The 12,180-nt window shown below is 49.6% G+C and overlaps 1 protein-coding gene across 5 annotated transcripts in view; it reads left to right on the top strand.

Annotated features, from left to right (window-relative positions):
* SHANK2 (SH3 and multiple ankyrin repeat domains 2) overlaps window positions 1-12,180 on the top strand; it is a 294,358-nt gene that overhangs the window by 124,256 nt on the left and 157,922 nt on the right. For 4 of the 5 annotated variants that reach the window (XM_068148424.1, XM_068148422.1, XM_068148426.1 and 1 more), the window contains one exon: window positions 4,882-4,995. In XM_068148424.1, the coding sequence (XP_068004525.1) occupies window positions 4,882-4,995 (114 nt within the window). The remainder of the gene's footprint in view (window positions 1-4,881; window positions 4,996-12,180) is intronic. The other variant, XM_068148423.1, reaches the window with a different exon arrangement.

Below are 12,180 nucleotides of genomic sequence, written 5' to 3'. Positions count from 1 at the left end.
TGCCCTCTTTCCATTTGCCATCTAATTTCCAGTTACTTCTCCCAGTTTGCAGGTCCCAAATCAGAGTCCACTTTGCCCCCCACAGCTTCCCACTGTGATTTTTCACTTTCCTCTACTGGTATTGCTGGCCTGGTAGTGCTGTCTCTGGGCTTTCATCTGGAGGACAGAATCCAGGGCTAGTTCTGGGCAGTATTCAGTTTCTTGGGCTCTGACTGTAATGAAACACATTCTCTAGTGTAAGCATCTACAAGACCTGGGTCTTGTTTCAGCAGCTCAGCTATGCTCCACCAGACTCAACCTTCCAAGATGCCTCCTGTGCAGGAACAGCCTGAGCAGAGCTTGCCACAGCTGAGGTCTGTTCTCAGCTGCATCCTCCAACTTCAGAGAAATGGTTGTGATCCAGCAGTAGTGACTCAAGCATCTGCTGCAGGCAGGCAGTCAGTGGCTCCCAGCATTAGAAAGGTTGACCCTTGCAAGAGAGCTTTTGCTGCAGTGTGATCTCAGCCAGGAGGGCAATCCAAATATATCACTAACATTTCCAGGCCTGCTGAAATCTACTTGTAAGTCATTTTGAAAAAGGAGGATTATTAAACCCCTGCTGTGCTTGGAGATATTGCCAGCAGCCAGTGCCTGTGGGCAGAAGGGAAGTTGGGCTTCTGGGCTTCTGCACTTGTTAGATTAGTAAATAAAGCACTGGAAAGGGAAGAGCCTCAGACTCCCGAGGTTTTCTTCTTCAGGAGTGTTGTGTTCCTTGTGTGCATAGGGATGGCAGCAAAGCTTAACCTCAGGGGTCTGCAGAAGCATTCTTTCACTCCTCTTCTCTATGAAGGATGAAATTAATGGCAGAGGGAATATTAATCTTACCATGATTCATTGCTCTTTTTTGCTGCCTTAGTGTCTCCTGACCTGATTGGTTTGATTTGGGTTTGTAACAGAAATGATTATGGAGTCACAGAAGGGCTTGGGTTGGAGGAGACCTTTCAAGGTTATCCAGTCCAACTCCCCTGCAGGCAGCAGGGACAGCTGCAACTACAGCAGGCTGCTCAGAGCCCCAAACAACCTGAGCTGCAATGGTTCCAGGGATGGGGCAGCCCCCACCTCTCTGGGCAACCTGGGACAGGGTTTTCACCACCCTCAGCGTCAAATATTTCTCCCTTCTCTGTTGTCTGAATCTCTCTCTTTTAGTTCAAATTATCACTCCTTGCCCTGCTCAAAAGACAGGCAGACAGCTGAATACTGAATTATAGGTAGCTAAGGTAGCTTCTCAGCCAGCTGAGCAGGTAACCTTACAGAGAGGTGAGCTCCTTGAAGGGGCAGCTGGACCCCACACTTGTTTTGGAAGCCAAACTGGGAGTTAAATGTGAGGTTAAAAAGTGAGGACCCTTCTCTGTTGATGTGATCTCCCTGCTTTTCTTTCTCTCTGAGCTCCCATGGCTCCAGAATTCCTTCTGCACTGACAGCAGTGTCTGTGGAGCTGCAGTGCTCAGGTCAGTCACCCAGGCTCAGGAGCTGCAGGCACAGGAGGCTTTCCTCCCAGCTTGGCTGGGGACTGCACGAGAAGAATTCTACATGGCAGCTGGGGCACAGTCCCTTGTTTGTGTGCTGGAGGCCTTCATGTGGCTGTCATCAGGGAGGCAGACAAGGACTTCCTCTGCAGTCCTGTGGTGCTGATCTCAAGCTATGGCAGCCTCTCTTGCTGAAGGGCTCGAGAGCCAGGACTGGTCTGTGTTCCCACTCTGCTCCTGCTGTCAGGGATTGCTAAGGCTTGATACTTCATGTCATGATGATCTGAAGCAAGACTGGTTTTGCTCTGCAGTAATCACTTTTTGCCTTGCATTCACAAATAGTCTTACCAAGCAAATCTCTTTTCCCATCCTGATTTGGTTTTCTCCTCAGCTGCTACCAGCAGAAGCACAAGAAATTGCTCTCTGGGTGTGAAAGACCCAACTTCCTCCTTACGGTGCAAATGCTTTCTGGAGATGGAAATATCCATGCAATTGGAAGCATCAAAATAGCAGATCTGACAGATTAATGACATGCCAAATTAGGGAAGTCTTTCTCAGGCTCTGAGTAGGTTTTGTTCTCCCCATCCTGCCAGTTTGTGAAGTGAAATCAGGGCTGAGATTCAGTGCTGAAAACTCTCCTCCAAAGCACCCAGGCTGCCTGCAGTGGGAGTCTCGCTGGCTCCCGTTTGCAGATCTCTTCTGGCTGGAGCCCTGCACTCTCTCCTGTGATTTGGAGTCAAATCAGTGTACAGCAGGGTCCTTCCAGAATCTTAGTATCTGGATGCATCAGAAACTTCAGATTTCCTACTCCCTTATCCCAGGCACTCTAAAAATGCACTGGAAGCTGCTGAGTCCCCAGCTGTTGTACTGGACAGCTGAATGGACTTCTCCCTTGTGCAGGCTGGAAGGATCAGAGGGGCTTGGTGTGTTAATGTGCCCAGGCTGTAAACATTTTCAAGAGCAAATGGAGTTGTCAACGTGTTTTAGGCCCTGAAGGCATGTTTATTACTCTTTTTACTGATGCATTATTTATTTTCTCAAGACAATTAAATCATAGGTTTGCTTTCTTCATCTTTGCCTGCATTTAAATGTGGAGATGAAATATTTGCTGCTTGTGTTAACAATGTCAGTAGGTGTCAGGCAGCTAGAGGAAAAGGCACACTAAACACTTTCTGTTCAGCTCAAGTCTCACAGCAGAGTTGGTATCTTCCAAGGTGAGCATCCTCCCCCACTGCCCCTTGAGCACAGCCCTGTGAGGAGAGGCTGAAGGAGCTGGGAGTGTTTAGCCTGGAGAAGAGGAGGCTCAGGGGAGACCTTATCACTCTCTACAATTATCTGAAGGGATGTTGGAGCCAGGAGGGGCTTGGTCTCCCAGGCAACCAGCACCAGAACAAGAGGACACAGTCCCAAGCTGTGCCAGGGGAAGTTTAGGCTGGAGGTGAGGAGAAAGTTCTTCCCAGAGAGAGTTGTTAGCCATTGGGATGTGCTGCCCAGGGAGGTGATGGAGTCAGCATCCCTGGAGGTGTCCAAGAGAGGATTGGATGTGGCACTTGGTGCCATGGTCTAGTAGTCATGAGGTGTTGGGTGACAGGTTGGGCTTGATGATCTTTGAGGTCTTTTCCAACCTTGTTGATTATAGAATCAACATAGATAACTACCTGTAGGTTGCTTCATGTACGTCAGAAGGGTGCTTGCAGTGTCTTTGGGACCCTCCAGGTGTGGGATTTTGCCTCAGGGGATTCCTTCCTTATTGGCAGTGCTGTACAAATAATGCAGCTGAAGGAATCTCTGAGCTGACTTCCAATGGACACATTTGAGACCCCTTTGTCCATGGAGCATCTCTGTTAATCAGTCCCCCTGCCCTGTCCCTAAGACCACAAGCAGCTTAGAATGGCATTAATGAAAAGCTCTGTAAACAGTCCATCTCCTGTGCTTCTGCAGCTCCTGGGGTGTCAAACCAGGCTCCTTACCACCTCTTTGGTATTACCAAGATTTCTTTCTTTCTCTCTTTCTCCTTTTTTTTGTATTAGCTGTCATTGATTTGATTTCATCATGCTCTCTACAAGTGCAAATCAAGTTCCAACGCAATGCCATTGTGTCACAGTAGTTGCCCTGATACAGAATTCAATTGCAGTCAGGGTCAGGGACTGTGATTAATGCCTGATAGGGTAGGTTTTAACAGCACAAAGAGTGCTTGTGCTGGAGATCATCAAAGTGGCTCTGAGCAAGTTAATATTCTCACCACACTGAAGTACCCTGCAGAGGTATTATCTCAGGGCTTGAAAACCATGTGCAGGCTCCAGCAGAGAGATGGGCTCAGGCTAATTAGTCTGGGTTTTGAGCAAGGCCAGTCAGCCAGGCTGGCTCAGTCTGCACACAGCTACCAGAGCCATGCTGCTTCCATTGCCACAGGCTTCTTTGGGGGAGCTCACCTGGAATATTGCATCCAGTTCTGGGCTCCCCAGCTCAAGAGGGACAGGGATCTGCTGGAGAGAAGCCAACAGAGGGCTGTGAGGATGACAAAGGGGCTGGAGCAGTGCCCTGTGAGGAGAGGCTGAGAGCCCTGGGGCTGGTCAGTCTGGAGAGGAGAAGACTGAGAGGGGGTTTAATAAATGCTTATAAATATCTGAGGGCTGGGGGTCAAGAGGGAGAGGACAGGCTCTGCTCAGCTGCACCCTGGCATGGGACAAAGGGCAATGGGTGGAAACTCCAGCACAGGAGGTTCCACCTCAACATGAGGAGGAACTTCTGCACTGTGAGGGTCCCAGAGCCCTGGAGCAGGCTGCCCAGAGAGGCTGTGGAGTCTCCTTCTCTGGAGCCTTCCCAGTCCTGTCTGGATGTGTTCCTGTGTGACCTGTGCTGGATTCTCTGGTCCTGCTCTGTCAAGGGGGTTGGACTGGATGATCTCTGGAGGTCCCTTCCAACCCTAACATCCTGTGAGCTGTGCCCTCTCCACTGAACACTGCTCTGTACAGATGGACTCTGAGCAGCAGTGTTGTGTGCCTGGGCTGTGTTCCTGCTCACCATTCAGGTGAGGGAAATGTTTCCAAAGGCATCTGTGGTGTGCATCGCACCTCTGGGACCTGCAGGGTGCTGCCTGGGTACTCAAACCATTACATCCTGAATTATGTGAGGGGCAAGGGAAACTTGTGACAAAAATTAGCCTGGGCAGAGGTTCCAAAGGCAGATCTGGGAGGGTCATGCCCAAAGCTTACTCTGTGCCCATGCTTTGGGTACCAGCACTCGAGGTCTTGTGCAACGTTTGTTGATACCAAGGTGATGTTGAGTTATTACTGACCATGCTCTGTAGCTGAGGATGACATTTGTGTGAGAAGAGGAAAGAAGTCTGACACTTGCTCTGTCTCTCTCCATTTAGTTCTGAGCATTGGTGAAGGTGGATTCTGGGAAGGCAGCACCCGGGGACACATTGGATGGTTTCCTGCCGAATGTGTGGAAGAGGTCCAGTGTAAACCAGGTGAAAGCAAAGCAGGTAACTGGATCAAGCTCCTGTTGAGTGCTGACAGTGACAAATGCTATGTGCCTGTCCCAGCAGAGAGGCAGCCCATGTGCTTGCACCTTACACAATACCTTTGTGCCTCTCTAGAAGCTGAGCTGCTGAGTTCCAAACCAAAGGTGGGTTTAGTGATGAGGTTTTGCTGGGTGCTGCCCAACAAGTGGTCTTTCTCATGAGCTTTGACACAGGGCTGTGTGCAGAGATGTTGTGGAGCTGTGTGCTGTGTGTCACTGTCCTGCAGTCTGGCAGAATGGCTAATTAGGGAATTAAGTGATGTCATTAGAAGTGGTCAGTCCTCTCCCGGCATGGGGCAGCCATACAGTGTAGGTAGCTCTTGGTCAATGAAGGGAACCTGGAGCTTTACTAGACTTCAGAGGATGCATCCCTCACTGGGGTGTCCCATGTAGATCCTCCCTGATGGCAAAGGGAGCAGAATCCTCCTTTACTGCACCCCTGTGTTGTCCTAGCAAGTAAAACCAAAGTGGCTTCAAGCAAGGAGGCTTCATCCTTCTGCTCTAATCAAAGGAGGAGAAAGGTCCACTGGAGCACATGGGTATGAGGATTCCCTACCACCTCATCTCCCTGCTTCTGCAGTTCCCTGTCCTTCTTGAACTGGGGAGCCCAGAACTGGAGCCAGTACTCACCAGGGTAGAGCAGAGTGGGAGGAGAACCTCTCTCTACCTTCTTGCCCCACCCCAAGAAGCCTTTGGCCTTCTTGGACACAAGGACACATTGCTGGCTCATGGCTCCCAGGTCCATGTGTCTGAAATGCACAGCCTGTGCCCACATTGTCACTGAGCTGTGGTCTGGGCTGCAAGAGGCTGATCCCTGAGCCAATGAAGGAGGAGAGTTTCCCAAGCAGAAAGCAGCCAGTGCTCCCTCACTGTGCCAGTGCAAAGGAATTGAGAAAGCTGAGCTAAGCACAGTGGAATGATTAGAGATTAGATTGGGTCTGCTGGGATGGCTGAAGGAGCATCAGCTGAGAGACATCACAGACTTGCAGGGGCTGCAGGAATTTGCATCATGGAGTTTGCAAAGCTGCAGAAGTTCTGATGGTATTGATGCAGAAAGGAGATCACCTTCGTGTGCAGGAAGGGAATCTCCACTCAGCCTTTTCAGGCCAGCACCACACACACAGAGTTCTCTCCTGCAAGTGAAATGTAGGAACATTTCTTCCAACAGCTAGCAGGTTTGAGCAGTTGTGTGTAATAGTAGCTTGTCATTTGGGTGCCAGGAATGGAAGAAAGAGGAACAGTCCTTGGAACAAACAAGCCCCCATTAAATGTAACGGTGCCCAGCAGCTCTGGCAGGCAGGTGTGCCATGGCATGCTGGTCTGTCATCACTTCTGACACAGGGGCAGTGCTCAGGGAACTTGGTTGCCATCCTGGCTGCTCTCTGAGGTGGGCAGTGCAGAACAGCACCTGGTTCCTGTGGTCTCTTCAAAGGTGCCATGCTAGCTTGGCAAGTTCTGTGTTCCCCCCCAGGCTCCTGTTGACTGGCATGAATCGTGTCTCTGCTTTCACCCTTTATTACCAGAGGCTTGCAGGAATGATTCCATCGTGTTGCTAGGATTGATGCCAGGCTTACAGGCTTTTAATTATCCAGGTTGTCTCATTTGCCCTTTAATAGCAGAGGCACAGGACCTGCTGCTTCTCGGTCTGAAGCAGCTTCTTTGACATTTCAAAAGCTAATGGAAAAGGAACAACAACAAAGAAAATCTTTACCAGTGCTCTGTTAGGTTCTTCTGCCTCCTTTAAAGAAAGCCTTAGGCACAGAACCTTTGTACCAGCTGACTGTAAAACCTGTCACCTTAGTAGCCAGGTATCACCACTCTCCCAAATGACTCTTGGAGTGGAAGTATTCCTGCAGATGAGATTGATACAAGGTCTTGCTTTGCCCCTGTGCAAGCACAGCACACAAATGTTAGCTCTTCCTTCTCTCTCCTTTCACACTTTTCCTGCTACTCAATAATGAGCCAATTCCCTTCTTCAATTCCTTTGTGTCCCTGAGTATGTGGAGATGTGCTCTGCTGTTTTGCCAAGGTGTGCTGGGTAGATTGAAGAAAGTTATGGCATCACAGAATGCTTCAGGTTGAGAGGGACCTTTCAAGGTCATCCAATCCAACGTCCCTGCAGTGAGCAGGGATATCTTCATAGAATCATTGAGGTTGGAAAAGACCTCAGAGATCAAGTCCAACCTATTGCCTAACACCTCCTGACAACTAAACCACGGCTCCAAGTGCCACGTCCAGTCCCTTTTTGAACACCTGCAGGGATGGTGACTCCACCACCTCCCTGGGCAGCACATTCCAATGGCCAATCTCTCTTTCTGGGAAGAACTTTCTCCTCACCTCCAGCCTTAACTTCCCCTGGTGCAGCTTGAGACTGTGTCCTCTTGTTCTGGTGCTGGTTGCCTGCCTGGGAGAAGAGACCAACTAGATCAGGTTGCTGGGAGCCCCAAACAGCCTGACCTGGAATGATTCCAGGCATGGGGCAAAGTTCTGTGCAGAAGCAGCTTGATTTGTGTGGAACCCAAGTTAATTGGTAAATCTGTGCAGATGTGAGGCACTGCCCTGGCTTCACACACCCCTCAATTCCATTTGTTAGCTAAGTGCTGGAGGTGCTGCAGAGAATCAGAGGTCCTCCTGGATCTCTGGCAGCCGCAGCAGCTTGCGGCCAGGGAGGGTACAGCAGGTGACACAGCTTTGCTTACTGCTTACACCTAGGAAACCCTTTGTGTGTTTCCACTTGATTCTCCCTTCAGAATTCGTTGTCATTCTGAAAATGGTGAAAAAGAATCCCTACCCAATGCCTTCCAGTGGGAAATGAACTACAGGAGAGTTTGTTTGCCATCAAAGCAGCTGCTCCACCAATCTGAGGCAGAGTTTTCTCCTGCTGAAGATTAAATATTTCCATTTGCCTTTCCCCCCCCCACCCTAGGGTGTTTGATTTGCTTTCCTATTAGGCTGGTGATTTTATGCTCCACACCCTTCAGAATCCAGAGCTGTAGATGATCTGGCAGCTCCTGGCTGAGCTGAGGGCCTCGTTTTGAGGCTAGAAGTTATCTTGAGCTATGTTCTGTCCTCACCAGTTACCATTCTGTCCTCTCCCACCTGCTGAAGAACTCTCAGGTCATCCAAGTGCTACTGAAATGAAGGCAGCCTCAGCATGTCTGTTAGTAATTCTTGCTTGCTTTCAACTCTTGGCCTCCTCAGTGCATTTCCCTTGAGCTCTGTGCTCACCTCTGGTCCCATTTTTGGGCTGATCTGTCATCGATAGCATCCTGCATGCATTTCCCTGCCCTGTGGCCTCGCTCAGTAGGAGCTGTAGATGCTATGGCAGTCCTGGTAGTTCAGTGCAGCCTAGACCTAATCCAGGCACATGGCATGGACAGCCCCAGCAAACGTTCAAGAGTTCCTTTTTTTTCCCCAGGAAAGAATTCAGTTTGCAGACTCTGAGGTCTGCAGAGTGAGTGCTGTGTGTGCAGCAGGGTGGGCAGCCCTTGGCGAGCACATTCTGCCCCAGCCTGCAGTGCTGGTGCAGATGCACCCATGCTGACCTCTAGTGTCCCTGCTGCTCCCAGCAGACGCTGCCTGGCACCCAGCCTGGGCTTTCTCTTGCAAAGCCTCTCTGCTGCAGCTTCTGCTGTAGCTTACTCCTGAGTTTCCAGCAGCTGGAGGCTATGATGCCAGATTCCCCAGCAGGGCTGCCCTTGCCTGGTTTTCCTCCCTGTGAAGCCATAGGTAGATGTCCTAAGTGGAAACTGCAGCGTTGCACACAGCCCCACTCACAGAGTCACTGTGCTTGGAAGAGACCTTCAAGATGATCAAGTCCAACCATTATCTGACTCTGCCAGGGCCACTACTACACCCTGTTGGTGTCCAGCTGGACCTCAGGAGGAAGCTCTTTGCTATGAGAGTGGTGAAATACTGCAGTAGGCTGCCCAGAGAGGTGGTGAAGGCCCCATCCCTGGAGACATTCAAAGTCAGGCTTGATGGGGCTGTGAGCAACCTGATCTCGTTAAGGATGACCCTGCTCACTGTAGGAGGGTTGGACAAGATGACCTTTGAGGGTCCCTTCCAATGCAGTGCATTCTGATGCTGTATCCTTGAGCACCAGCTCTGGACACAGGGATGGCAATTCCACCGCTTCCTTGGGCAGCCTGCTCCAGGCAAACGCTTGGATCCCCATCCCTGGGTCTCCAACATCCTCTCTGGATTTCAGAAGCTACCAAAGAAGTCCAAGTTGTGAAATGCACCCTGCGTGCTGTTTCTGAGGCACAGAATCTTCTGCACTCTGCTTTCTAGCACCTTCTGCATTCCATCAAAGCAGAGCTGTTCCTCAGCTGCACCTTCCCAGCCCAGCACCTTCCCAGCCCAGCACCAGGCACATTGCTTTCCCTTCTTGCAGAGAAAGAAAGTGGCCTTCCTGGGACCTGAGGAGCTGACATCAGTGCCAGCAGCTGGGTGCTGGGCTGCCCTCTGTGCCTTGGCACATGCTGTACCAATAAGTTTTCTTCCCTTTCCTGTCACACCAAGGTTGCTTTCTCCACATTGCCTTTTGCAACCATTGCCAACGGTTTTTTTTGGTCCACTGAAACATGTCTGGTGCTGTGCAGAAGAATTAATAGTTGGCATAAGTGGAAGCTGTGCCAGAACTCCCCTAGCAGTGGATCAGGATGGATGGTGACACTCCAGAGCACAAATTGCAGCCTTGGCTGTGCCCTTTAAGGACATAAGGAGGGTGCCTGAAGTTCTGAGATCCTGAGTTTCCCTGTCTTCTGCTCTTAGGTGGGTTAGAGCTGATGGCAAAAGGCAGCACAGTGACCACCCACAAAGATGCTGTGTGCTGGTTTATGACCTAGGTGAGGAATGTGCTGCAGACCATATTTGTGCATAAACTGCATCACCTTCCATCAAGCAGTGGGAAGAATACTTTGTACTGGAACAAAAAAAATCAATGCAATAGAGCTAGCTCTGAGGGGCCAAGGAGCCAGGCCCCAAAGCCCAGCTGACAGAAAGCTTGGTGCAGTAATCTTCAACTGATCCTGACAGCTCTCTGGAGCTGAGGATGTAAATCAACTCTGCATTTTGTCTCAAGCCATGGAAATGTAAAGAATGAACCTCAGCAAGTTTCTCCACTTTAGCTTTGCTGAGCAAAGCATTTTGTGCTCTCAGTGCTGATAAAACAGCAGCCTGGGAGAGGCTTCTCAATGAATCACCACTCAATGGTAATGAGGACCTGGGAGCAGAGAGAGCTCCAGAGCTGGGTTTGTCTGCGGGCTGCCTGTGGGATGGAGTCCTGTGCTTCCCACACAATCTGCTCATGTCCTGGTATCCTCTCAGGTCTTGCTCTTCTGACCAAGACACAGTTGTGGTTTCCTGCTGTAATTGTAGGATGTGGAAGGAACACTCTGACAAACTGAGTCTGCCAACTCCCTGCCTGGTCAGCTCCTCTCTCGATTGCAGTGGTGTTCCTTTGCTAATGAGCAGCCTGACCTAACTGGAGGTGTCAGCCTGCAGGGGGGTTGGGCTAGGCGACCTTTAAAGGTCCCTTCCAACTGAGACCATTCTATGAGTCTGTGTGAGTTTGGTTTACAGAAAAGAGTAGAACAGAGTATTCCCTGGGAATAACTTCATCATCCATCCAGTTTCTGGGAACAGCACGAAGCAAAAGTGTTACCAAACTATTTGAAAGCAAGAAGATAGAAGCCCAGTTCTGGAGCTTGGGGAGAATTCCAGCCTGTCTGCATCTTTGTCCCTGAATAAGTAGCTTTTAATTCATAACATTGTGCTGTCTGGGCTGCTCAGCTGCTGTGCACTTCATCCCTTTCACTCTTGATTTTCATGCCTGCTAAGAGCCACTTAGGAACAGCACTAATCAGCTGGAAAGGAGCAACACAATTCTCCAAAGCATTGAAATAGGCTAAATATAAATTGCCCAGCAGTATGGAATTAAAGCTATATGTTGGGAAGCTCACCATTTGAAATGCAGCTGGAGTTGCTGAGGTGTGAAATTGGACATGCAAGATGTCCCTTCCCTCATTCTTTCTGCCTCTTTATTTCCCCCTCCTTAAACAAGTTATATCTATCTAGCTCTGTGTATGAGATAATGTCTCTCAAGCCATACAGGACTAAAAAGTGCCCACTGAGGAGCACCCCCAGCAGGCTGAAGTTGCCATCCTGGATTCTGCCTTTTGGTTCCAGCGCTCTGCTCACATTTTCCTTTCGGAATCGCAGTCCATGGAACACTGCAGCTTTCAAAGCCTGGCAGCAGAGGCAGACACCAAAACTCTCTCACATTACAAACTGCTGCTAACAGTGAAGGATTTCTAAAGAGAGAGAGGGATTCCTGAGAAGCTGAAGCCCAGTGATGAGCTCAAGCCAGAGTATTTCAGCCTGGGGCAGGATCTGAGCAGCTCTGTTGGGCAGTGTGCTGATGAGCTAGAAATGATTCCCAGGGTTTTGGTTCCTGGGTGTTCTCCTGGAAACTACACACGTCACAGGCAGGGCTTTGCTCCATCCACCAAAACATGAGGTCAGGTTATTTGAGTCTGAACCAGTTTGGCATATCTGAAGGACTGCTAGAAGGTAAAAATCCTCAGCTTTCACCTTCAGGATCTGGGAGCATTTCCACTTTCAGAGTGTACATTTTGGTAGCAATATCTCTTCCCTGCAGTCCTACTGCTTCTACTTCTTGATCTGAGCTACATCTTACTCTTTTATGAACCTGGGGGTAGATGTGTTTGGTCTTTGCACTTTCTTGAATGTCTTAAATGATTGTAGCCAATAGGGCTTAGCTTTTGTTGTTATTCTACAGCCCTTTTGCTCTGGACTGCTCTCCAGCAAGGGTTCTCTGACTTGCCTGTGCTAATCCAATTTCTGTCAGAATTCCATCATGCTTGGGAGGTCTTTCCAGATGGGAGCAGACCAGTAATTCCCAACTGGTTATAATTTTTACTTATTCAATATGATTGAAAACAGTGTGAATACAGAACAGAATACAGAATGAGACAGGTTGGAAAAGACCATCGAGATCAAGTCCAACCTCTCACCCAGCACCATCTAATCAACTAAACCACGGCACCAAGTGCCTCATCCAGGCTCTTCTTAAACACTTCCACTGATTGTGACTCCACCACCTCCCTGGGCAGCACATCCC

This window comes from Melanerpes formicivorus, unplaced genomic scaffold, assembly GCF_026170545.1.
Source record: "Melanerpes formicivorus ecotype bairdi unplaced genomic scaffold, bMelFor1.0.p_v2 SCAF_16, whole genome shotgun sequence".
Lineage (NCBI taxonomy): Eukaryota > Metazoa > Chordata > Aves > Piciformes > Picidae > Melanerpes > Melanerpes formicivorus.
This window is presented reverse-complemented; position numbering and strand designations above follow the sequence as displayed.